Below are 24,950 nucleotides of genomic sequence, written 5' to 3'. Positions count from 1 at the left end.
AGACGCGACGTCACCAGTTGCCAACAAATGGTGACAAAAAACCCACACATTCGGCAACAAGGTCCAAAGGATGCGCTGCCAGACAAGCAAGAAGAAATTTGGGAAATTCTCAATTGCGGCTAGGTTTTCCAGAGAGAGTTTTTTTTTTCCCTCCTATCTCTTAGTTTTAAAATTGAAGTTCAAACTAGTTTTAGTTTTACGGTTACCTACTTGCTTCCAACTTTAAATTGCAAATTGCATTTTTCTTTCTTTCTAATTGCAAATAAAAAATTAATAAACAAAAAAAAGCTAATCCCATAAAGTGGCTTGGATTATATATTGAGAGACAAGTAAACATCTGAATAATAAGGTGTAAATGTCACAAAGACACAAACAGGCCCTGCAATTTGAGCTATTCGACACTTTGGTTCCTAACATTGTAAAACTATCACATTGGTACCTCAAAATTAATCATCGACATACTTTTAGTATCCTTCATTTTTCTAAGGGTATTTTCATCTTGCCCTCTCTCTCTCTCTCTCTCTCTCCCCGTCACGAAACCCATCACCGTCTTGATGGAGATAAATAATCACCAATCACTATCCAAAAAATAAGAAAAATTCAAAGCATAAAAGTACTAATATATGCAAAATGAGAAGTAATTAGCATAACTACTACTTAACTAACACGAGAGAGAGAGAAAGATGAATATGCCGTTAGCAAAAAGTCTCTTTCGTTACTAACGAAGGGTACTAAAAGGCTGGAGATTAATTTTGAGGTACTAATGTAATAATTTTAGATAGTTGGAAACCAGAGTGCCGAATGACCCAAACTTCAAGAACTGAAACTTTGAAAATTGTTTCTACTAAAAACTCAAATAATAATTGATCATTTTTCCGTCACGCGCGGGTTCGACTCACGAAAAAGTAGTTTTATTATCCGAATTTGTTTGGTGTAATACAATGGAGACGTGCTAGTACACGTAGAGGTACGCTCCACTATAGAGTATGGGAAGTTAAAGTCCATGATTGCAGAGAAGCGCTTGAATCCTCTCTTGACGCGCCATATTGCCTTTCTCTCTCTATCTCTCTCTCACATCCCAAACCCTACTCTGCTACGTTTCCGAATTCCCGACCCAACCTTCCAGATTCAAAATAGCTTGATTATCCCACAGCTTTTTCTTCCTCAGAATCGATTAATGGCGTTTGATTATCTGAATTGAAATGGAAGACGACATCCCCAAATTGGCTGCTGATTCCGATGAGCTTGACCATGTTCCGTTGATACGACGCCGTAACCTGTTACTGGCTACCAAGCAAAAACCGACGTGAGCTCCTTAATCTCCAAATTGTTTCCCCCTTTCCTTGTTTTAAATGTTTAGAATGCAAGCTTTGTAATTTGGGCTTCATGTGCAGGTCTTTTATTGATATTGCTCTTAAACAAGAAGACGCAGTCTCCGAGTCTCGAGTAATTTTTCCATCTCCTTGACTTGTGTTTATCAATTTCGTGTTCTATGTTTTAATTTTGTCATACTCTGAATTATTGTGCTTGTGAATATTTGATTCGAAAACCATTCTAGTATAGTTAGAGCTCGGTAGTGTGTTGTCGAAAGTTCGAAAGGCTAGTTTAAAGTTGTTTCTTGAGCCTTAATGATTCGTAATTAGGCAATAACAAATAGGCTTATCCTTGTTAATGAAATTTGTTTATAGCTCTTGATGATAACAGTTTGTAGCCGCCTTTTTGTCTCTGTAATAAGTGCTTGATTGGTGGTTGTCCTTTTTGGACATATTGTTTAGCGTTTGCAGGATGTGTTTTCTTTTCCTTGTGCTGCTAGAGAAGTGGGAGTTCAATTATTGAAACGAGAAGAACATCGGGATTTTGCAACTCCCAGAGGAGCTACACCTGAACTTCCGTGCAGCAAAACTGAAGTAGATTCTTCGGTCGATCAAAGTTTACATAATGATGCTTTCAGCCGATGTGTGGAAATGACTGCTATCTGTGACTCCAATGGGACAAAGTTGAATGCTTTTGCTTCTTCCGATCAGATTGACTGTGCTAAACCTAGCATTGGTGTTGCTCAACTAAAGAGAATTGATGTTGATAGTTGCACTCTACCTGAAAATCCTACACTATCAGAAGTTTCTGCTGAAGTTAAGGTTGCTTACCCTGACAACATGTCAAGCTCATTTGGAGATGGAATGAATGGCTTTGCTGGTTCTCGTGTGCAGACTGTTATGGTGAAAAATGAGATCTCCATGCACTCTACTTATGATCATCTGGACCACATTGCCCTGAAAGAGCGGCAAAGGATGCTACTATCAAGGTTCCATTTTTAATTCAGTGATTTTCACGTCTTGGCACAATATTTTTTTGTCCTTTCTGAAATTTATTTCACTGCATAAAAGCACAAACACATTGTACTTCACGTGAAGTATACAAAGAGATTATCCCATGACTTTGCAGAATGTGAAATTTGTGCTCTCACACACATCTGAAACTATATGTGTAATTCATTGATTTTCCTTTTCCCTGCAATTTCACAGGAAACTCTTCAGGTTGGAAAATTCAGTTTCGGAGGTAGTTTTATTATCCTTTTATTTGATTCATTTTATAAGATATCTTGTTGGGACTCTGTTGGAGATTTGGAGTGTGATAGTGCTCATCTGGTATGCTCAATGCCTTAAAAAAAAAAAAAAAATTGTTGACAGGCAATGGTAAAGCTTTAATTTCACATTGCACCAGGACCTCAATTTGGACTACTTCGGCAACCGATAATCAATCAAAACTTGATACTTGTTGTTATACTTCTTTAATTTATCAGATCAGTCCTTCGGGAAGTGGGTATAATTGAATACAGGATAGTATTACATTTTATCTCCTATTATTAAAGTGGCTTCAGCATTGCAACACACAGGATATCCCTGAGGCATTCTCGGAAGATGTTTTGCAACAACTTGACAGTCAAGAAAAGGGAGGTACTAGTATTGTTGGTGAAGAAGCTGTAAAGGCTACCTTTCAGCCTTATGACAATCCTGGAACAAATGCTTCAGTTCTTTGTAGATCTACGATCAGTTCACCACAACAGAATGTTGCTTTCTCATCATCTACTAGTACTACTAGTCAATTTTCATTTGATGTAGCTAAATCTAAATCAAACGATTATAGGAAAAGTTCTGAAAGTGACAAGATATGCTCATCTGAGAGAATTCCCCCTACTGCCATGAATTTAAGTCTATGTGGGGGACAAGATGATGGGCCTACACGCACAAGTAGAGTGCATTCCTCAGTCAAAATAAAGGATGAACCTTTGGACAACAGTGACTTCCTGAGTCTGGGCAGATGTGTTAGGGGTGACTTCTCTCTTAACATACTTCCTATAAAGCAAGAACTTAGATCTACCAACAAAATTGGTGACGATGAGATAGACAATATGCTGCTGCGAGATCGGATGAATCTATTGGTGTCACAAGAGAACTCTGAAGTGACTATATCTAAGAACTATGGATGCTTGGTTAAAATTGTGCCTTCTGTCGTTAGCTGTAGCCCTATTTCCGAATCTGCTAAGCCTATAAGCATTAGTCGTCCAAGGAAAAGGAAAAAGACTGCCACGTAAGATGTTGTGTTTATGCAGATTATTTTTCCACCTACTACTGTGCCCACTTTACTTAGGGATCGATCTTCAAATTTAATTGCAGGGATTCTATTAAAACAGCTTTGGAGGAGGATGCTCCAGGACTCTTGCAGGTACTCCATATTTTTTAGCCCTTTTTTATTTGTTCCACTTCCAGAGTCATGTGGAACAAGACTCCTAAAATGTGAACTTGCAGGTATTAATTGACAAGGGGGTATTGGTTGATGAAATCAAGCTTTATGGTGAGATCAAGAGTGATGAAGCTTTAGATGAGTCTTTTTGTGAAGATAGCTTTGCACAGCTTGAAGCAGTGATATCAAAGGTTTGTAACAGTAGTAATATTATAATGTTTTCATCCTGACTTTGCCTTGTTACTACCATTTCATGGATTGTTCTAGTGGCTACTATGTAGCATGAAATTTTGAATCATTTTGGTGTGGAACTTTTGAAAGCATTGTTGAGGAATATTAATGTGAGAATCATTTTTTCCACTTTGCTTTGCAAGATGCTTTATTAGTTTATTACATATGCGCCACAGTCTGTGATTTTTTCTGCAGGGCATTCAATGTGCTTCCATCTTTTTGTTTCTTTAAAAAAGAAGACTCTATTTTGATTATTGGAGAAAAGGGATCTTGAGTTCATAAAACAGTATTTAGGTTGATTGGTGTATCTAATGTTAGCTTCCTTATTGTTGTGCAGCTTTTCTCGCAGCGCCAGTCGTTTTTTAAGTTTGCTCCAATACGATGCACGAAGGAGTCGAGGGCTAGTTATTGCTTGGCCTGTCTAATTTCACTTGTAGAGCAGGTAATAGGTTGCTTATAACCAACCCATGAACAAGATACTCCTTTTCATCAAATGACTTAAGCCTGTATCGCTTTCAAGCTGTTTATTTTTCTGGTAGGAATCGTGGGATAAGTCCGCTTTCATTTCTTTTTCCTCTACAGGCCCGATATTTGCAGTTTAGAAACTGGCCTGTTGAATGGGGTTGGTGCCGGGACCTTCAATCGTTTATATTTGTCTTTGCGAGACATAATAGGTGCATGATTTGATAATTTTTTCTAAGGTCCGTATTATGACTACTATTATCTAATTGAGAGGATTTTGACATTTTAGTATTACTTGTGTGCAGAATTGTGCTTGAACGACCGGAATATGGCTATGCAACATACTTCTTTGAGCTGGTAGATTCACTACCAATTGAATGGCAGATCAAGCGCCTGGTGACTGCAATGAAGCTTACCAGCTGTAGCAGGCTTTCTCTAATTGAGAATAAAGCACTAACGGTAAACATTTAGAAACATATCCGAGATCGTTTCTGGTATATGGGTCAAACAATTAAGTCACTTCGTGCATTGGTTCATATGTGTTTGAATCCATTAGTAATGTTATCCAGCCACTGAGTGGCTGCACAGAAGAACATGAAAAATTATGCACCTACTGCAATTGTGAGCTGTTCTCTCGTAGATAATGCTTAAAACATGGTATAAACTTAGCCTACTATAGATGTGGGCATGTGGGTATCAAAGGATCATTTTGACCAACCTATGATCCTTTTCTTGTTTGGTAGAAAACGCTAGAAAGATTTTTCTTCGTCACTGATTTTCGTTTCAGTGTTTGAAAATAATACCACTTAAACCCTGGTACATCTTAATTTGCCAAGTGCTCACTGTCCTTTAGGTTTGTCCATCCTCTTTATGTTTCTTTACAATTTTGCCACTTCAATTGTGTTATTACACTTATGTTATTCCTATTCTTGTATATAAGTACACTCAGTTTTGTTACTTCTATCTCCTAAACACACACACGCACACACACACAAACACAATATTGCTACACCCAGCTTTACAATTTTGCCACTTTATTTGCATTTTTACAGTTTTCTTCTTCTATCTCATAAACACACAAACAAGCGTGAGCCCATTCAAGGTTTTTCTATAGCGGAATCCTTTATGTTCCTGATGTAAGCACACGCATACACAGAGAGTTTGGTCTGATGTTCAAATTTCTTGATTTATGTTTAAAATGCAAAATCGACTTGGTATTGCTGTGATGTAATGCAGGTGCAATCTTTCTGAGTTTTTGATGTATGCCTTTTGGCTGAGTTTAGTTTTGGCATATTAGTGTAACTCTTTGTTGAAATTTAAGCAAGGTTTATCCAGACAATTTGTATATCATTCTAGAAGGTGAAATATATTTTGTTTATATCTGTACCTCAATCCTGTGTTGAAGGTTGGAGAAGACTTGAGTGAAGGTGAGGCCCAGGTTCTATTGGAATATGGTTGGGAACCCAATACTGGTCTGGGAACCATGCTAAAGTACTGTGAGAGAGTTGTGCATGACAGGAAGAATGAAAGTGATAGCTCAGAGTGGAGATCAAAAATAGGGAAGATGCTAATGGATGGTTATAATGGCGGAACTCTGGTTACAACTAACATCCCAAAGAAGGTTATAGAGTGCAGAGAAGTTCAATGCCCAGAAATCAAGTTGGAGTTCTAATTACATGTAGTCTTTGCTATACTTGTAGAGGTAGTTCTTTTTCTTTCTTCCCTAAGTTCCTATGGTCAGTTAGGTTTTATTTCTCAGTGTTAGAGTACATACAGAAGAGAGATGTATCAAGTTGAAAACACGAAGGCCAAAGTCAAATTAAATGCGAATTGGATGTCTTTTGATGAATGTAATGGAGCTTTCTGATTCATTTAAATGTGAATTGGGTTTTTTTTTGCTTTCGTGTTTTGAAAAAGAATAATACAAAATGGGGTGTCTTGAGCAGTTTTCTGGATGCCAATAGAGTATACCTCTATTATGCATGTTATATGATCACCGGCCACCAAGAGAAGTGATCTCAAGTTTAATCTCCAAGTACGTTGCGACTGTAATTATGGTTATCTATTGGTGCATGATGAGGAAATGAACCTGTAATATTGGGCAATTATTCGACACCCATTGCTTTTGTGTTTTCAAATTACTTTGATCACTTAAGAGCATGTTAGTCATTTTTTAGTTAAATTTTAGCTAAAGTAGCTAAAAAGTCATTTTGGTTTGCCACTTTAGAAACACTTCTACATCAGTAACTCTCTATTTTAGTTAGTTTTGAATTTATATTATTTTTAAATGAAGATTAATTAATTTAAATTTACTTATAAATTATTAAAATATTCAAAAAGAATAATTTAAATTATAGAAAGTCTCATCCCGCTCTCTATATTTAGGAGTAATATAGTTAAAAGCTATAATGGATAGACACTTATAGCATCTTTAGCAATATTAGCTATTTTTTAGTCAAATTTTAGCCAAAATAGTTAACAAGTCATTTTAGCTAGCCACTTTAAAAATACATCTGCATCAATGCTCTATATTTTAGTTAGTTTTAAATTTAGATTATTTTTTAAATGAAGATTAAATAGTTTAAATATATTTATAATTTATATAAAATAACTTGAAAAATAAATGTTTTAAATTATAGAGAGCCTCATCTCGCTCTCAATATTTAGGAGCGAGATAGCTAAAAGTTATAATAAAGAGTCTGGTGCAGTTGCTAAAATAGATAAAAAAAACTAAACATGCTTTTTAAAATAGCTAAGAAACCAAAATAGAGAGTCTGCTAAAGATGTTATTAGGAGTTTGGTGTAGCTGCTAAAATAGATAAAAAGCTAAACATGCTTTTAAAATAGCTAAGGACCCAAAATAGAGAGTCTGCTAAAGATGCTCTGGAGTCTTTAGCTATGGGTAATTGAAGGGCTAAATTCAATTTATTATCTTGTACTTTAAAGTGAAAATAAGTTAGTTCTAATTTTTGATAATTGCCTCTATAGTCGTTAATATAATTAGTCTAATTCAAACTGTCAATGATTGTTAAGTAATTATGTGGATTAAGGTGCGGACCATTTTTTTTACAGCTAATATAATCAGTCTAATACAAACGTCATTGACCGTTGAGAAAGTGATTATGTGGATTAAAGTGGGGAGCATTCTTTTAACAAATGATATAGCATACTTAAGAGTTAGAGTATCTTTAGCAATGTTAGCCATTTTTGAGTCAAATTTTAGATAAAGTAGATAAAAAGTCATTTTAGCTAGCCATTTTAGAATTACGTCTGCATCAATGCTCTCTATTTTAGCTAGTTTTGAATTTATATTATTTAGGAATGTTTTAAATTATAGAGAGCCTCATCCTGCTCTATATATTTAGAAGCGAGATAGCTAAAACTTATAATAGAGAGCCACTTAGGAGTCTGGTGCAGCTGCTAAAATAGATAAAAAACTAAACATGCTCTCTAAAATAGCTAAGGAGCCACAATAGAGAGTCTGCTAAAAATGATCTTAGATCGTCAATTTTAAATGTTAACTAATGACTTGGATTAAGGTGAAAACCATAATGGCATAATGGTTAGAAACTTGAGTCCCTTCTAATTAAAATATCAATAAAAAAGATAGATAATGCATGTCTCAACTAAGAACCGGACCATTGGTTTTACCTTTAATGTGTGTTTTGGCCGTCATTATTTTATTAATAACATAAATAATAGCCCAATGATAAATAAAAATGTATGAAGCAAAATACATAAGCATGAGAAATTCTTCTTACCAATTAACAAGGGCCAGAATGAATTAAGTCAATTAACAAAAAAAGAAAACTAATCCTACACGTAACAAAAATTGTAAAAAACCTATAAACACCTTCCAGAAAAGAAAAAAAAAAAAAAACTTAAACACTTTTTAAGGTAATAGTTCATGATTTTCTCAGAGAAAAATGTAATAATTCATGAAAATAGTTTTTTTTTTTCTATGAACAATTCATGAAATAGTTTAAAGGAGGTATTTGGAAATTGGAACTAAACCCAAGGGTTTGGGGCGCACACCGTTCTAATCTCTCACTAGGTTCTCTCTGTCTCCATCTGCTCCGAAGCGACGGCGATGGATTTCCAAGTGGTGGTCTTAGCCGGCGGAACATCCAAGAAACTCGTCCCTCTCGTCTCCAAGGTACGCCCTCCTCCTTTTCCATTCTATTCCTCGCGACATACGAAACCAATTTTCTTACTCTTGCTCACACAATGGCAGGAGGTTCCGAAAGCTCTGCTTCCGGTGGCGAACCGCCCGGTTATCTCGTACGTTCTGGAGCTCTTAGAACTCAGTAACCTTAAGGATATCATTGTTGTACGATTCCGTCTTCTTCTTCTTCTTTTAATCTCCATGCCTTACTTACTTGTTCATGATTGCCATGGCTTACTATAGTTGATTGATTTTGTTTTCTGCTGAGATTTTAGGCGGTTGAAGGAAAAGAAGCGTATGATTGCGTTGAGCACTGGATTGTAGAAGCTTATATCGATCGATTACGTATCCAGGTATCGATTCAAGGCTCTGGTTTAGCATTCCAGTATTGATGTTGAGTGAATCAAATAGTAATTTTGCGAATGAATACACTTGTGAGTGTTGTTTACGCTTGGGATTTCTAACAAATAGGAAAATGTCCTTGGAGTTTTGAGTAAATAGAACTTAAGAAATTGCGCCTAATTATGGAATTACAGAAATTGATAAACCATAGTAAATATTGTAGGTTCTTATTGCCACAAGTGTCCCTAGATGAGACCGCTAACGTAATTTTTCTTGAATCTCTAGGCATATAATTGACTAAATACTGGGAAGGACTTTGAATGAAAATATTGAAGGGACTTTTAATGACCATGTAGGACTAGGAGCATGGCTATTCACAAATCATGGTAGGTACTGTTTTGGGGAAAGAAACATGAGAAGAGAAATACATTTGGAATTTCCAAACTAATATGACCTACCTAGCTATGATGCATTCATTTCTTTTCTCCCGAATGATACTGAAACTATCATTTGACTCTAGGAAGCAAGTACATCTTCATTTATTGAGGACAACATTAAGCCATCCCAAGTCCAATGTGTTGAGCAATCGGAAGCATGATACGCTAACATATGAGCTACCGTGTTACGTGCCCTGGGGACATAAGTCTCTGTATGATCAGCAATAAGAATAATGTCATACACCATACCTTCCAAGCCTCCATCTGGGTAAATCCCTTTAAGTGATCTGTTTGAAGCTTGTCATTGGATTCAAGCACTACGCTTCTCCGACCTCTTGCATGCACACTTACAGGCCTCTTAAGTACTTCAGTCTTTTCTATCACATTTGAAGAACATTGAAAACTCCCACTGCATCATGGGCGTGGATAGTGCTGCCCCAAACTTTAGTATAGGTCTGCACTTCCACTATCCAAAATACTCAGCCCATAATCATTGCATCCCTCTTTTGTATATTCTGCTTTGGTTAAGAGAGTTTGTTTCTTATCAAGAAAAGAAAAAGAAAAAGAAAGGCCTGCTCTGAGGATTATTGTGGGAATTGGTTTTCTCTGACTTGAGTAATAGGCTAATAGCTCTTCTTTTGTCATTCCTTCAGATTGGTATGTAGATGTTAATTTAGTTTCATTGTAATTGGAATTGCTGTTTCTGTTTGTCGTGTGGTTTATATAGCTGGTGAAGTCAGGTGTATTTATCCGAGGATATCTTGTCCACCGGTATCTTTTTAGTTAATGAAATTATGAACAAAGGAAAGAGTTGGAAGAACTATGAAATGAAGATATAAAAACTGTTTCTTTTCATAAAAGACCCATCCAATATTGTCAAGGAATGCTGATTGAACTGAAAGCAATGAAGGAATTCTAGGGATTTTAAGTCTACTCAGATGTAGGATTTCACTTAAGAAGAAGGAAAAGGATGATCCATAGGAATGGTACTGATGCATGTCAAGCTCTTGTGATTGTGGGAATTGTGTGGTAGAGTTTGATTTTGGGCATCGCTTTTGGTTGCTCCTTTTTTTTAGCTCTTGCGAGGCCATTTTTTATGATTGGAGTCCTGCTGTGCTTTAGCCTATTATGTTTTATTGGTTGTTGGTGTCTTTAGCAAAGCTCTTGCCAGGCCATTTTTAATGAACGAAGAAATATTGCGCTTTAGCCTATTTCTATTTTATTGTTTTAACTGTAGTGTCATTATTTTTTTTCTGTTCTAGAGGTATCTCAGATTGTTAAACAGTCCAAAGGATGCCTTGTCCCCTGTGTTAGGGTAGTACTACATATTTAATGGTTTGTGCCACACTGCCACTAGGACACTAAATATATTTATTGCATTTGTTTGATGCTACGGGACTAGTGATTCTGGTTGCAGAGCATGGTGTTGTATGCTCCTCCCACTTTCTTTGCCTGCAAGCCTCGGTTTAAATGCGATTCCCCCTATTTCTTTAGTTCTATCTACTGCTTCAATTTTCAAAAGCTGGAAGCACTTCTTGTAGGCATGGAATGTAATTTTATTCAAAATCTCATATACCTGATATGATACTGAGCAACCTGCTTATAACAGGTTGAAAGAGTCCCTGATGATGTTGGAACAGCTGGTGCTCTTCGGGCCGTCGCACACCTCCTGACTGCAAAAGACATTTTGGTTAGCATCTATGTGCTTTATAGTGTTTTCACTTCCGAACTCTGTATTTGTAAAGATTAGTCAAGTCTTGTTGTTGGTGCAGGTTGTCAGTGGTGATATTGTCTCTGATGTTTCTCCTGGTGCAGTAGCTGCTGCTCATAGACGTCATGATGCAGTAGTAACAACAATGCTTTGCTCTGCTCCTGTAAGTGGACCTTCAGATTCTGGGTCCTCTGTTACAAAAGACAAAGCCAAGAAACCCGGACATTACAATAGAATTGGGCTGGATCCCACAAAACAGTTTTTGCTGTACATCGCAACGGGTTAGATATTTTTTTTTATATTCATCATCATCATCTGCTTTTGTTTTTGTTTTTCTTTAGCAGTTAACATGATATGTACCCCTATGTTACCAGGAGCGGAACTTGAGAAAGATATGCGAATTCAGAAGAATATACTTTGTGCGGTTGGTCAGGTAATTGATTGTCATTTGTGAACTGTCTTAATGGTTTGGACACTTTCCAGCTACAAATGGGTTCATTGATGAAATGCTTAATGTCATCAAAGTCACAGTTACAAGTTCAAATGACTCTGTGAAACTATTCTCTTTGGTCTTTAGCCTCTTAGGTATCATCCTAATGCCCTCTCAAAAAAGTTTCAAAAGTTATTTAATTTCTATACTTTAATTACTTCACTGCTGATTATTTGAAACTTTAATTTGCTGATACGAGTAGATTATTATAAGGACAGCATTCAAGCTTGAACAAATATGGGTGTTTGCCTTCTCCCTGTTTTGCTGTTATGCTCTCTAGAAAGTTCGTGTGAAGTTATTCATATTTCATTTAGTGTTTATATAAGTTTCATACATATCTACTTGTTCTTAATCCTAATAGTTTTTGTTTATCCTTTGTGTAGATGGAAATTCGATCTGATCTCATGGATGCTCATTTATATGCATTCAAAAGGTTTTACCCCTCTTTCTGCTTTCTTTTCTCAATGGAAGTGTGTTCCATATACAAATTTATCGTTTTAGACTCAATTTACTTTCACATGCCTTCCCAGGTCTGTTCTGCAAGAAGTTCTAAACCAAAAGGATAAATTTCAAAGTTTAAAGCAGGATGTATTACCTTACCTTGTTCGTACACAGCTGGTTAGTTTAGTGATGGTTCTTACTATTGCCCTTCAAGAAAGTCTCTTCTCTGACTGGTTCTTTTTTCTTATTCATACATAGGCTTCAGAGGTGGTGTTAAATGGTGTACCACAACCAGAAGAAAATGGAAATGAAAAGGCTAGTTACCAAAACAACCAAGAAATGCTATCCCAAATCCTGGCTAATTCATCCACTTCAAGTTTCCATGAGCTCCATGCATTGGGTCCTAAATGCTCACTTCCTGTTCGAAGAACCCATAAATGCTGTGTTTATATTGCCAGCAACAGCAAGTACTGTATGCGGTTGAATTCCATTCAGGCATTCAATGACATTAATCGAGATGTGAGTTTGGTTTAGAGGTTTTGTTGGGGGCTCGTTTTCAATGAGAATTATCTGTTCTACATCTCAGCCTTTGGACTTACAATTTGCGGATGTCATATTTTTGTTCTCAGGTTATAGGAGATGCTAGCCATCTGTCTGGGTATTCATTCTCTGCCCACAATAACATCATCCATCCATCAGCAGAACTTGGATCAAAAACAACAGTGAGTCCCGCTTTTTGCTTACCAAAACTAAAATACCTAATGGCATCAATTCTGGCTTGTGTAGCCACAGATTATTCGATTCCATGTTATGAGCATTGTTATTACTGATCTGTATGCTGGAATTCTTTTAGGTTGGACCACATTGTATGCTGGGGGAAGCTTCAATTATGGGCGACAAATGTAGTGTTAAACGGTCTGTTATTGGCCGTCACTGCCGGATAGGTTCTAATGTTAAGGTGAGATGATTTTTTTTATTCTTGGATTACGAATTGATTCCAGATTTGCACTTCCAGGGGGGTCAATTACTGACCACAGATGTATTTTGATTGTAGATAAATCTTATCAATTCTTAGGTTTTTTTTATTGTCTGCAGGTTGTAAATTCAGTTGTTATGAATCATGTTACTATTGCCGATGGTTGTACAATCCAAAATTCAGTAGTTTGCAGCAATGTGCAGCTCCAAGATCGTGTTGTACTGAAAGATTGTCAAGTAAGTAATCAGCAACTTTCTCTTTTTACCCTACGCTTTTCTCTGTAGCGGCTGGATCTTATGTATTGTATATCAGGTTGGTGCAAATTTTGTTGTTACTACCGGGAGTGAGTGCAAAGGGGAGGCATTGGCTAAGAAAGAGAAATGAGTATGAGGACTCCCTACTTGGGAAGTGAGAGTGGCGACTTCACAATTTGTCCGTGTTTCAATAGATTGGAATAGGTTTTGTTGCTATTGATATTAAATGAAAGGCATACCAATGGCAACAACTGAGAAGGATGATCTTTAGGAGTAGCTTTTAGTCGTGATGTACCTTTTGATTTTTTGTCCTCACTGTCATCTGATCAATATTTTCCTTTTACTCTGTCAACTGAGAGAGTACCATGTAGACTGGTTAAGTAGTTCATCTAAAGTGACGACCTAAATGAGGTCTGTGAATAAACTCTATTCATGTTCTAAACAAATGTAATACAACAATCTGCTGTGAACTAAAAAACCAGGGAGAAATCTTGAAACAAACCAGAACCAATTTAGCACCAAACAGCACTAGAATAACATCAGGCCTAAAAAACTCAATACACATTTTCTTTTGCCCTAGTCATGAAGCCTCGACTGCAACTCCAGCAGCAGCAATCAGGAAATGGAGTGCCTGGATTGAAGTCAGATATGTGTGATGTGATAAATTGAGCCCTCTGCAACATCTCCTCCAAATCTTTATACCATACAGATAAAGCGATAGTTGTTCTACGGTAGGGTACTAGTAGTTCAGCACTACAAGTGACGGTAAAGATATTTCCATGTGTCAGAAGACAAGAATAAAAACTCCAGCAAAGAGAGACAAACTACTACATCGGACAAGGTTACAAAGGTTACAAACAGCTACTGCATTCTCCTCTGAAAAGCTGTCAAACACATACTCAAAGCATAGTAATAAATTGATCAAAGGTACTGTCGAATGGAAGAACATATCAGAATTCCAACTCTGTTAGTCGAATGGAAGAACAGATCTATTAAAAGAAATAACAAAGAAAAATGAATAGCAATGGCAAGTGATGCAATACTCCATTGAAAAAAGAAATAACAAACTAAGAAAAACGAATAGAAAAAATAACAAATGAATTGTTTAATTGTCAAATGAAAAATAAGAATTACAACGTACACAAGCTAAAACTTCAGTCTTAAACTCTTAATACACTAGCTAGATCCTGATGAAGATAAAAACGAATCAACTCTATCGTTGTCCGAGTAAGAGAGGAACTTCATGCATATTGGTGCTTTGACATTGGCCAGAGATAGGATCGCAGCCGGAACACCCCACATAGACTCGCCACAGATGAGACCAGATGCAACCGCCGGTGCCAAATCCTCCGCCTGTTTTTTGTTCCATAACTTCCAGCAGAAAAGGACCAAGCTTCCCAAACACATGTCAATCACGAAGTAGGAGCCGAGATAGAATGGGACTGCCATGGCCATTGCATTCGGAACAAACCTGTAGATCTTGTACTTGGTCTCGTAACGCTTCAAAAGCTCGGTTACTATGTTAATGGCAATGGCAAATGCGAAAAAGGAGACTGCAAGTGTGACGCAGTGTTTTGGGAGTGAGCCAAAGCCCTCAACTCCGAGGAGTGCAATGCCACGGTACATTAGGCCATAGGGTGCAGGATATGATCCCGTGGGATCACCAACTCGGTAAGCTTTGTAGAAGAACCAGAATATCAAAGGCGACATGACACACCCCATGGCTGTCCCGAAAACTTGGCTGAAGAACATGGATCGAGGAGACGAGAGAGTTAGGTATCCAGTCTTGAAGTCTTGCATGAGATCGGAGGCTGTCGAGACAATGCTCATCATTGCACCACAAGAAGCGAGGCCAGCAATGACACCACCTTTTTCAAGGCCAACCCAAGCACTGAAGATCAGGATTGCGATTTTGCCGTAGTTGGAAGCAAGGGACCAATCTGTGAGGCCGCAGCCATAGGCATTGCAGAAGGCCAGAACCGGAGCGATTAAGTAAGCTGTCAGAACATGATACCATTTTAGTTGGTGGAAAATGAATGGCAGGACAATAATTGATATGCCTGCAAGAGCAATGTAGCCAGCGACAGCAACCGAGAGTGGAATTTGGTCTTTCAAGAAGTACTCAGTTCTTCGTTCCTCGTCGTAGTTTTCACTCAGCTCAGTTTCTGATGAGGGCAATCCGCCAGCTTCCATATTGGATAATGATAGTGGTGGCGGCAAAGGCGATGCCAACTCTACTTTCTTTTCTTCTGATTTATTTCTAAAGAGATTTTTAATGAGAATGTTGCTATAGAGATTTTTAACGAGATAGAGATTTTTAATGAGAATGAAACCCATATAACCAGCATGGTACATAACATGGTATAGTCCATCACCAAGTATCATGCCTATGGAGATAAAGACCCTGTAACCTTGGATTCCATGAAGACTACTTGCAGAAAGATGAGCTCCATACCAGATACCTTTCTTTTGCTCAATCAAAGGCCACATGATTCCCCATGATATCACAGCCCCAACGAGCATGGATATGTTCACCATGTAAGAGGTGATCATTCCACAACCAATATATGTGGTTGAGAAGTCGAAGTAAAACCTTTGTTTATACGCTTTTAGACCAAAAATTGGAAAGCTAGCAAATCCACAGCCATCCGAAGCTGCGAAAAACCACTGGAAAAAAGACCAGACAAAGCTGCCGCAGCAGCTCTTGAAGAGAGCAGAAACTTGTCTCGCTGCCATCCTAGCTCCTTTGGGGGTGTGGAAGCTGTTGATGAGGTGTGCTGTTGCTGTTCCACTTGGGTAGGTCAGTTTTCTTTTGAGGATCATCATCTCTCTCAAGGCTATTATCGAAAAAAGCCCAGCGAAGCTGACTGTGAAGAGATATCCTGTCATCCAGGGAATCGAAAGCCTCTTAATGTTGATTAGAGTGTTTCCAGCATCTCCCTGAGCAGCTACCTGAGGGCTCATACCTAGTAAATAACTCGCCGTGCCACTGCTGAAGGCTATCCCAGACGACGCCACAACACAGGTTTGAACCACTGTGTTTTCTTGACGAGTGAAAGGCTGCTTCAACAGACCTAACTTCTGAAGCAAGGCAGTGTATCCTTTCAGCAGTGCGAATCCCAACAGCCCCGCTGCGACGTTTAGAGATGGTATTACACCGGTGGTAAGATTGAGCTTGCACACGATGAAGTTGAAGATGATGCTAAGAAAAAAGCTTGTGACCATAGACCTGACCGTTATTTGCATGGTCCATGGGGGCACCTCTGTGTCTCTGAATGCCTTTTCAGTCGAGTCTCTAGCCTGAACCATTTGTTTTCCAGCTTGAACATTGTCGAAATCGTCAGTCTCCATGATATCAATGAATGTTAATTGTATTGTCTTTCTCTTCTTGTAGATTGTGAGATTTTCCGATGTTGTGGGTCTGCTGTGAAGAGGCCTTGTATTTATAACAGTAATATCTGACTGCATTCAGCAAGGATTTGGAGTCAGTCATGGTCAGAATAGGAGCAGAAGTAGGTTTAGAGACTTTCTTCGTTTGTAGCTAGCAGATTTAGAAACTTAATATGGATTTTAAACCAAACCCATGTAGGATAAGGTTAATATAAATGCAATTATATATACATTTCTGCATTTTAAACCAAATCAAGGTAGGATAAGGTTAATAAAAATGCATTCATACATTTCTGCATTTTAAACCAAACCCAGGTAGGATAAGGTTAATAAAAAGGGTCATTGCCCAAAAGCACAAAAATGAGCCAAACTTTTCCCACTTACCCAAACAATAGATTTTTATTCAGAGTATAATGACAAATATACCCTCAGTCTAATTAAATAACTTCATTTTATGCCATCTCTCTCTCTCTCTCTCTCTCTCTCTCTCTCTCTCTCTCCATATCCGGTACAGGTCACCGGCCACCGACCACCTTCACTGGAGAATGTTTCACAGCGACATGGAGAGCTATTCTTCCCGGACGGCGACTTATTCAACCGTGGCGGTGACGTAGAAGACCCATGGCTTTACACTGTTCGACGCCGTCCGATTTAGACCGGACGATTTGCAGAAAGGCGGCAGGGATCTGTCAATGATGCTAAGTTGTCCTTGTTGCTCCCAAGAGGTCACTTCAGTCCGACGTGCGACGTCGTCAAGGAGGTCATCATCTGCTTCGACGAGATCGATCTCTACCGCTCGACCCGATGACCCGATCCAGCGAGGGCCTCAGCTCCTTTTGCAGACTCACCAGCCGCCATCATTTTAGCCTAGGTCTTCGGCGATTTTGGATTTGTTTCAGTGACTGGCCAGAGTCGAATTCGATTCAGGCCTCGTCTCCAATTCGAACCTTTTTTTTTTTTTTGAGTAACGGGACAGAAGGAAAGAAATTTTTTTTTGAATGTCTATTGGGGGGCAATAGACATTTTTAAATTGATATAATCTTTTCATTTTTTTGTTTGATCAAAGTTTTATTTGTTTAATTTATGGAAGATTAGTTCCCATTCCGGCTACCAAAAGTTCTATTAGAGGGCAATAGACGTCTATTGGGGAAATAGATGTCTATTGGAGGGCAATGGGGAGCAATAGACGTCTATTGGGGCAATAAACCTTTCCGATGACCTATTTGGGGATCTCAGGCGAGGTTTTCATAAAAATCTGGTGGGCGGCTGCCAGTGACCGAAATCTGGCGAAAGTTGGCTAGAATCTGGCGAAAAGTTGGTCTCTCTTCCATTCTCTCTCTCTCTCTCTCTCTCTCTCTCTCTCTCTCTCTAAGTAAGAAAGGGATGAGAGGGTAAAATGATATGAAAAAAAAAAACAAAACAAAAAAAACTTTAATGGGGTATAAGGAAAGACCTCCTTAGAGTGTTTTGGGTAAGAGGGAACTAAAAAAACTTAATGGGGTAAGTGGGAAAAAAATCCCTAGAAATGGGGTAAATGGACAAAAACCCTAATAAAAATGCATTCATACAGTTATGCATTTTAAACCAAACCCAGTTGGATTTTAAACAAAAACTTTTTTTGTTTGTTGCCGCAGCGACTCTTTTACTGTACATTTCTGGACAAAACATGACCAGGGAGGCAACGTCTAAAAAAGACCACATAGCTTTTTCTGAAGTTGCGATTCAGTAATTCAAATTGGAATATTTTAGCTTAACTTTTCTAGGTGCTTTTTCCAACTCTTGAGAAAGAGGAAGTTTCGACAATTTGAAGAAATCATGATGGACAGTGGTTACTAGTCATGTTACATGTGCTGCCACTGCTGCATTAAAGGTATCCCCCCCCCCCCTCTTTTTCATGTTACTAAATAATTACATCATAGTTTTAACCATGTTTAGCATATACGTTGTTGTGAAAGTTTTAAAACACTTTAGACTTGTAAATGATGATTGAGTTGCTGATAATGATTCTGAGGAAGTTAGCAAAAACATACTCTCTTAAAGTAAAAGAAATTTTTATGTATGAACCAGATACAATCACATATCTATCGTTTTTCTTTTATGGTTAGTATTCTCCACATTGATCGTTTCATCAATTTTTCAACAAGAGAGTAGAACCTAACTCCTAACTTGTGTTCATATTTCTCTTCCTAGCTAGATATTACACCTGTAGTATTAATTATACACCCCTAGAGAAGATCACACATACATTAATTTGCTTCAACATTTTCCAATTGCTTTCAGTTCCATGCAGATTTTTATAATCTTGGTCCAATTTTACACATCCCAGTGGTCTAGGTTAGTAGCTGTGATAAACATTTCAGTAACAGTTTAACCCTACATAAAATCCCCAGCTTCACATCAAGTGCAGCCTTGTGATCGGACTAATATTTCTCATGTTTTTAGTGTCATTTTCCCTACATTCTACTTAGTTATTCCATTAACAATGTCATTTCTAACTTATTTTGTTGTGTTTAGGTACAATTGATCTTCAAACACAAGAAATGAGCTACGAAGAGCTCGAAATGAAAGAAATGAAGGCAAGGCAGTAAAAATGAGAAAGAAATGGAGAAATGAAACTTTCCTAATCATACCAGGAAAATGAATCCTAGTTGAAGTAGGAATCCTAACTCAACTAGGAAAGAGCTCGGAAATGAGAAATGATAGAGTCCCAGTTGAACTAGGAAACCTGATCACACTAGGAGTCCTGATGCTACTTGGAGACCTGGCGAGGCTAGGAGATGTTGTGGCTTCAAGATGACTCAAGATTGCTCAAGAATATTCTAGAATGCACAAGAAATTTTGGCAATTGAACAATGGGCTTTGAAATTGTCCAATTGAGAAGTCCGGCCTAAAGATTGAAGCATGTGATTTGCACATGAGTTTCTAGACCCTTCTTGACGTCTTCAAGAAAGCCTAAATCAATAATTATTGGTTTTTACCATGGAAAATAGAAGAAGATTCAAGAAGATTTCGGCAAGAGCAATTAAGGAGAGTTTGGGAGAAAATCTACTTCTTGTGCAATCAGGAAAAGAAAATAAAAATCAATTTAGGTTTCCTGGTTGTATTCTACATGTATGAAGGCCGAATTATGGCTTGGTTCATCAAGGAATTTCGGCAATGAGAAGGGTGACTTGTTCTCTACTTCTAATGGAATTTTCTCATTGGTCGAATGATGCAAACAAGGAGAATTCTTAGGAAAGCCAAGCCTATGCCATGCACTACATAAGGAGGAGAGGTGAAGTCGTGAAAATCATCATCAAACCCAGAATCAAATTGCAAATTCCTTCCCTTTTTCTCTCAAAGTTTCGGCTTCTCCAATTGTTCAACACTTTGAAGCTGTGAAGCAAGTTCATCATCCATCAATTATCCTTGCCGTGAGCATCCTTACCGTCCACCACCTTTGAAGATCTTCTTGCGTCCTTGAAGCTTCTTTAAAAAGTGCAACCATGAACCCTAATACTTTGTTTTCGGTTTTTTTTTGTTTTGTAACTTAAAAATCAGATTATGTAGCATTCTATGTTTTTGGTTTTATTGGATGTTGCGATTCTTTGTTAGATTAAAGTGTATGTGTTGATGTTTAGTTCTCTAAAACCTTCAAGCATGATTTGTTTTAGGATTTTCAGATTTATAATTTGCGATTTTTTTATATGTTCTTGAATGTTTGTTGATTTTGTTCTTCAATCCCACCTTTCATGTTTTCGATTTCTTTGATGACCAACTTAGGTTTCAAATTGCATGATTGAATCCATAATAAGATGCTAGCATTCTAAGTCGTGTTAATTGAAGTGGAAAACCTATAATTACTTAGGTACATCGACAAAGAGAATTGCATGCTTGATTACCGTTCTAACTTGTGTGTTTTTCTTAAATCAATCAAACTTTTAAGTATCTAATGCATTGAACATGTTTGTTAATGGATTGATCACTCACTAGCATTGCATATTTAATAGGGTTAACTATGGTGCGTTCATCTAGTTAATTTAACTAAGGAAAGTAAAAAGAACTTTGTATGCGTTCATCATTGTTCTTGATTGATTTCGTTCAAGTATATGTTTTGATTCATGAATTGTGATTTGTGATCTTGTTTTCATGTTAAAGGTTGTTAACTTCATCATACATCTTGACCGTTCATTTATTCTATGATTCATGGTTGATTGATCAATGTAATTAGTTAATTAGTTTAGTAATATAAAAATAAATCAAAACCCCTTTTCTTGTAATTTTCGTAAATAATGTATACTTGTACTTAATGTTCTTTTCTTTGACGTTTAAATGATAGGAACACTCTGAATCCCTGGATAAAACGTTCATACTTGCTATATACTAACAATTGTCAACTTGATTAATTTTGAAAACTCAATTTGAGCTCGTCATCCCTTTATATAGGGATATAATTATAATGGAAATATCAATTATAATAATGATAGTAAATGTTGATTGAGCTGTGATTGCAATTCCTTGATTCCCTATTCGTCAGTTACTTTAACGAAGACACATAATGTGTTTTTCCTTTAACAAAAATTACTATTTAAAATTAATAAATATAATATTCTTAATTATAAACGGATCGGATTAGTGAATCGGGCATCCGTTAATTCGGTGGATACAGATTTGGATTGAGTTATTAACGATCCACTGGATTAATGGAGCGGGTCGGGTTGGAATTTTTTACTACTAAACGGATTTGGATTTTGGTCGATCCGCTCCAAATCAAGTCCATTTACAGGTTTAAAGAAGAGCATCCCGCATAAGTTTCAATAAGAAGAACCAAAGTGCCATTCTTACTTCTTTCGAGAATTGGAAGACGTATCATCTAGATCTCTTCTGGCCAATCTTGGCAATCATTTTTGAGACCCTCGTTATCTTGTGCACTTCCTGTATATCTGAGAGCCTTTCAGGATGATCTCGAACAAAATTTTCATGGGTATATTGTTTAAGTACAATATTACTCCTTCATCGCCTTGTTGAAGATTCTCCTATTCCAACCCAAATCTCTGCCCAACACTTTATCAACAAAGCTATCGATGAATTGAATAACAAAGCTTGTACCATCCTCAGTCCAAGAGATGTCATGTGGATCACGGTTTCGGTCAAGTGCAATGAAAATTTTCTGGATCAAGACCGGCACCCCAGGAGGAATCTGAACTGGAACTTCAGATTGCTCACTGTTTAAAGTGCATTGATCCATGACAAAACCTGAATATAAGTACAAATATAAGGTACAAATATATAATTGAAACTAAAAGTATAATAAGGCAGTAACTAAGTAGAAACTTGTACTGCCAAAAGCTTAAATTGATCTAGGTATATTCCAGAAGGCCAAGTGATAGCTAAGTGTACAATATCCAAAATGAATTACGCTGATCAGTTTACTAACTATATATATAGAGTTGGTTATGATATGCTTAACAACTAACAAAATCTTATGGCAAATACATGGATATTTTATAAATCACAGTAGCTAGCTTCTAATTGCCTTCTATGACAGATATTTCCTAACAAATAACCAACATATAGTATATCAGTTTCCATATACATACTGGAGTTAAAATTGACCAAGTACCGTAGCCTTAGCCGATTCCCAATTATCTATTGCTGATATTTAAGTCCAGCCAACATAACCGAATCCCAACAATGACTGTGTGCAGGAGGAAGAACGAACAGATTATTGTGACAACAATATTCTGTTACAAAGTTACAAATTGAGTGTTATCTAGGCAGCTTTATCAAACAAGTTGGTATATCAGAAAAAATATTAAATTCACCCACAATACATTGCATTTATTGTCCACAACTAGAGCATGGAAAAAGGATCGTAGATCGCAAGGTACGGAAAGTACCTTAACAATGTTCCCTAATAGAGTAGGATGAAGTAGAACTTGATTCTGACCTGCACAAAAGTTAGTGCTCAATTTAAAACCATATCAATGTTGTAAGAATAAGTAGGGATCGTTCTCAACAGGGGATTAGGGCCTCATTAATTTCTGAAAAATAAAACGTTAGACAAAACAAAACAAAGTGTATATATACATACATATTTATGATTTTACAAGGTAAAGGGATGTAGGATTTTATTTTCTAAATTAACAACTAATCAAAACACATAATCAACTAGAAAATTATGAATGGAACGAATTTAGATTGAGTTGACCACTATTAACACGTTGGCAAGGTTTCAAAGATTAAATCATGAATCAAAATATATTATAGAATTGAATCAATCAAGAACAAAGATGAACGCATACAAAGTTCTTTTTAGTTCCCTTAATTAAATTAATTAGATGAACGCACCATAGTTAACTTAATTAAGCATGCAATTATTATTGGTAGCTAATCACTAATAAAAACACAATCAACGCATTAAGCACATTGGAAGTTTGATCAATTCAAGCCAAGAACACAAGTTAGAACGCTAATCAAGCATGCAAGACTCATTGTTAATTTACCTAAAAAATTATAGGTTTTCCACTTTAATTATTTAGAACTAGAATGCTAGCACCTTAATATGGATTCAATTACATGCTCATCAATCAAAGTACGCATCCAAAGATCAATTAACACATAAAAGATGGGATTGAAGCTCGAAATTAAGAATCATGCATGCAAGAACATATTCAAATCGCAATTTTCACTTTGAAAACCTAAAACCTAAAACATGCTTCATAGTATTCGAAAAATGCATATCTAAAATCAACACTTCATCCACAAAAGAAATCACAAATCATAAATCCAAAATAGAAAACAAAATCGCAAATGACATAGAAACCGAAATTGTTTTACATTTTATAACCAAAAACAAGAAAAGAGGTTCATGGTTACACTTTTTGATCTTCAAGGACGCAAGAAGCTTCAAAAGGTGGTGGAATGGATGACGATCATGGCAAGGATGCTTGAATGAAGATGGAGATGCTTCACGGTCTTGAACTTTGGAGAAGATGAAATTGCCGAAACTTTGAGAGGATGATGGGGACGTGTTTGTGTGTTTGATTCTGAATTTTGTGGTGTGTCAAATATCTTCACAAAACTCCCTATATATAGTGCACGGCATGGGTTAGGGTTTCCTAGGATTTCTCTTCTTCTACGTTGTTCGGTCAATAAAAATATTCCATGAGAATTGGAAAGCAAGTCACCTCCTTTGATTGCCGAAATATTCCATGTATCTAGACCCTATTTCAGCCTTCATGGAATCAGAATACCTAATTGAATATTTATTCTCTTTATTTTCCTTTCTATAATTCACACGAAGTAGATTTTCTCCAAAACTCTACCAAATTGAACATTGCCCAAATCTTTTATTTATTTCCTTTATTTCTCACGGCAACAAGTAATAATTATGAGATATGGACTCCTCCAAGACGTCAAGAAGGATCTAGAGACTAATGTGCAAGTCACATGTTTCAATCTTTGGGCCAGACTTCTTCAATTGGACAATTTCAAAGCTCATTCTTCATATATGTCGAAATTCTTGTGCATTCCAAAATATTCTTGAACAATCTTGAGTCATCTTCAAGGCACAGCATCTCCTAGTCTTCCCAGATCTCCTAGCAGCATCAGACTCATTGTGTGATCAGGTTCCCAGTCCAACTGGGACTCTGTCATTTCTCATTTCCGAACATTATTTTTCCGAGCTCACTCCTAGTTGACTTAGGATTCATACTTCAACTAGGATTCCTTTTCCTGATAGAACTGGGAAAACTTTATTTCTCCATTTCTTTGTCATTTTTGGGCATATAACTCATTGCCTTCCATTTCTAGACTCAAAGTTCATAAAAACACAAAGTAAGTTAGAAATGATAATGTTAAGAAAATAACTAAGCAAAATGTAGAAACAAATGCATTAAAAAGATTCCTATATATCCTTGCAAATGGAGAGATTTGCACATGAAAAAGATCTCTCGTAATAGACAGGTAAGCATTCTGCTGTTTAATCATAGTAATTTAGTTGTTATCAATACCAGTTTACATTCAAATTGCTCCCAGCAAACAAATAAGCATAAGTTAAACAAACTGTTATCACCACCTGCTCTTTGAAAGTCCTTAACTAAGAATAACTAAAAATGTGCATAACTAAAGATGTGCTATTCATTCTTCAAGCTGTGGCAAGCAAGACTTTGGAGGGTTGTCCCAATTAAGGATTCTCGCTTATGGTCCATCCATGGCTACCTAAATTCCAGCTTCTCTATTCAATTTAGTGGTAAATTTCTCATTGCATACTAAACCTTAAAGCCACATTACAAAGCCAAACAAACTAGCTTCGATCTAGAGCAAGAG

At 37.0% G+C, this 24,950-nt stretch overlaps 3 protein-coding genes across 6 annotated transcripts; 2 read left to right on the top strand and 1 right to left on the bottom strand.

The window, feature by feature from the left end:
• The first annotated feature begins 958 nt into the window (after positions 1-958).
• Positions 959-6,305, top strand: LOC112188264. Of its 3 annotated transcripts, none has more exons than XM_024327349.2 (11): positions 959-1,306; positions 1,395-1,446; positions 1,785-2,302; positions 2,523-2,556; positions 2,879-3,588; positions 3,675-3,723; positions 3,807-3,932; positions 4,310-4,414; positions 4,555-4,646; positions 4,740-4,893; positions 5,840-6,305. In XM_024327349.2, the coding sequence occupies exons 1-11, from the start codon at positions 1,203-1,205 to the stop codon at positions 6,104-6,106; spliced, it is 2,211 nt and encodes a 736-aa protein (XP_024183117.1). In that variant the 5' UTR covers positions 959-1,202; the 3' UTR covers positions 6,107-6,305. The 3 variants fall into 3 exon arrangements, with proteins under 3 accessions (XP_024183117.1, XP_024183116.1, XP_024183118.1); XM_024327348.2 differs by having other exon boundaries at positions 1,776-2,302; XM_024327350.2 differs by having other exon boundaries at positions 960-1,306; positions 1,776-2,302; positions 2,894-3,588.
• A 2,109-nt stretch (positions 6,306-8,414) lies between these two features.
• Positions 8,415-13,679, top strand: LOC112190025 (translation initiation factor eIF-2B subunit gamma). Of its 2 annotated transcripts, XM_024329440.2 has the most exons (13): positions 8,415-8,590; positions 8,669-8,764; positions 8,875-8,952; positions 10,988-11,068; positions 11,151-11,370; positions 11,464-11,522; positions 11,963-12,012; positions 12,110-12,197; positions 12,279-12,539; positions 12,650-12,742; positions 12,874-12,978; positions 13,116-13,232; positions 13,309-13,679. In XM_024329440.2, exons 1-13 carry the CDS (start codon positions 8,525-8,527, stop codon positions 13,378-13,380), a joined length of 1,386 nt encoding a protein of 461 aa, XP_024185208.1. In that variant the 5' UTR covers positions 8,415-8,524; the 3' UTR covers positions 13,381-13,679. The 2 variants fall into 2 exon arrangements, with proteins under 2 accessions (XP_024185208.1, XP_040371603.1); XM_040515669.1 differs by lacking the exons at positions 8,415-8,590; positions 8,669-8,764 and adding an exon at positions 9,462-9,646 and having other exon boundaries at positions 8,869-8,952.
• A 488-nt stretch (positions 13,680-14,167) lies between these two features.
• On the bottom strand, positions 14,168-16,601 carry LOC112184231 (probable metal-nicotianamine transporter YSL7). Its single transcript, XM_024322496.2, has 2 exons — positions 15,604-16,601; positions 14,168-15,537 (listed from the first exon to the last, which is right to left on the bottom strand). The coding sequence occupies exons 1-2, from the start codon at positions 16,599-16,601 to the stop codon at positions 14,427-14,429; spliced, it is 2,109 nt and encodes a 702-aa protein (XP_024178264.1). The 3' UTR covers positions 14,168-14,426.
• Positions 16,602-24,950: the final 8,349 nt, after the last annotated feature.

This window comes from Rosa chinensis, chromosome 2 (genome assembly GCF_002994745.2).
Source record: "Rosa chinensis cultivar Old Blush chromosome 2, RchiOBHm-V2, whole genome shotgun sequence".
NCBI lineage: Eukaryota > Viridiplantae > Streptophyta > Magnoliopsida > Rosales > Rosaceae > Rosa > Rosa chinensis.
This window is presented reverse-complemented; position numbering and strand designations above follow the sequence as displayed.

Bases quoted from the DNA above. Each gene is read 5' to 3' on its own strand.
- LOC112188264 (XM_024327348.2), top strand. From the start codon at position 1,203: ATGGAAGACGACATCCCCAAATTGGCTGCTGATTCCGATGAGCTTGAC. The intron at 1,447-1,775 runs GTAATTTTTCCA...CATATTGTTTAG, and splicing joins ACGCAGTCTCCGAGTCTCGA to CGTTTGCAGGATGTGTTTTC. The intron at 4,894-5,839 runs GTAAACATTTAG...CCTGTGTTGAAG, and splicing joins TTGAGAATAAAGCACTAACG to GTTGGAGAAGACTTGAGTGA.
- LOC112184231 (XM_024322496.2), bottom strand. From the start codon at position 16,601: ATGGAGACTGACGATTTCGACAATGTTCAAGCTGGAAAACAAATGGTT. The intron at 15,538-15,603 runs GTACCATGCTGG...AAATCTCTATAG, and splicing joins GATGGACTATACCATGTTAT to CAACATTCTCATTAAAAATC.
- LOC112190025 (XM_024329440.2), top strand. From the start codon at position 8,525: ATGGATTTCCAAGTGGTGGTCTTAGCCGGCGGAACATCCAAGAAACTC. The intron at 12,198-12,278 runs GTTAGTTTAGTG...ATTCATACATAG, and splicing joins ACCTTGTTCGTACACAGCTG to GCTTCAGAGGTGGTGTTAAA. The intron at 12,540-12,649 runs GTGAGTTTGGTT...TTTTGTTCTCAG, and splicing joins TCAATGACATTAATCGAGAT to GTTATAGGAGATGCTAGCCA.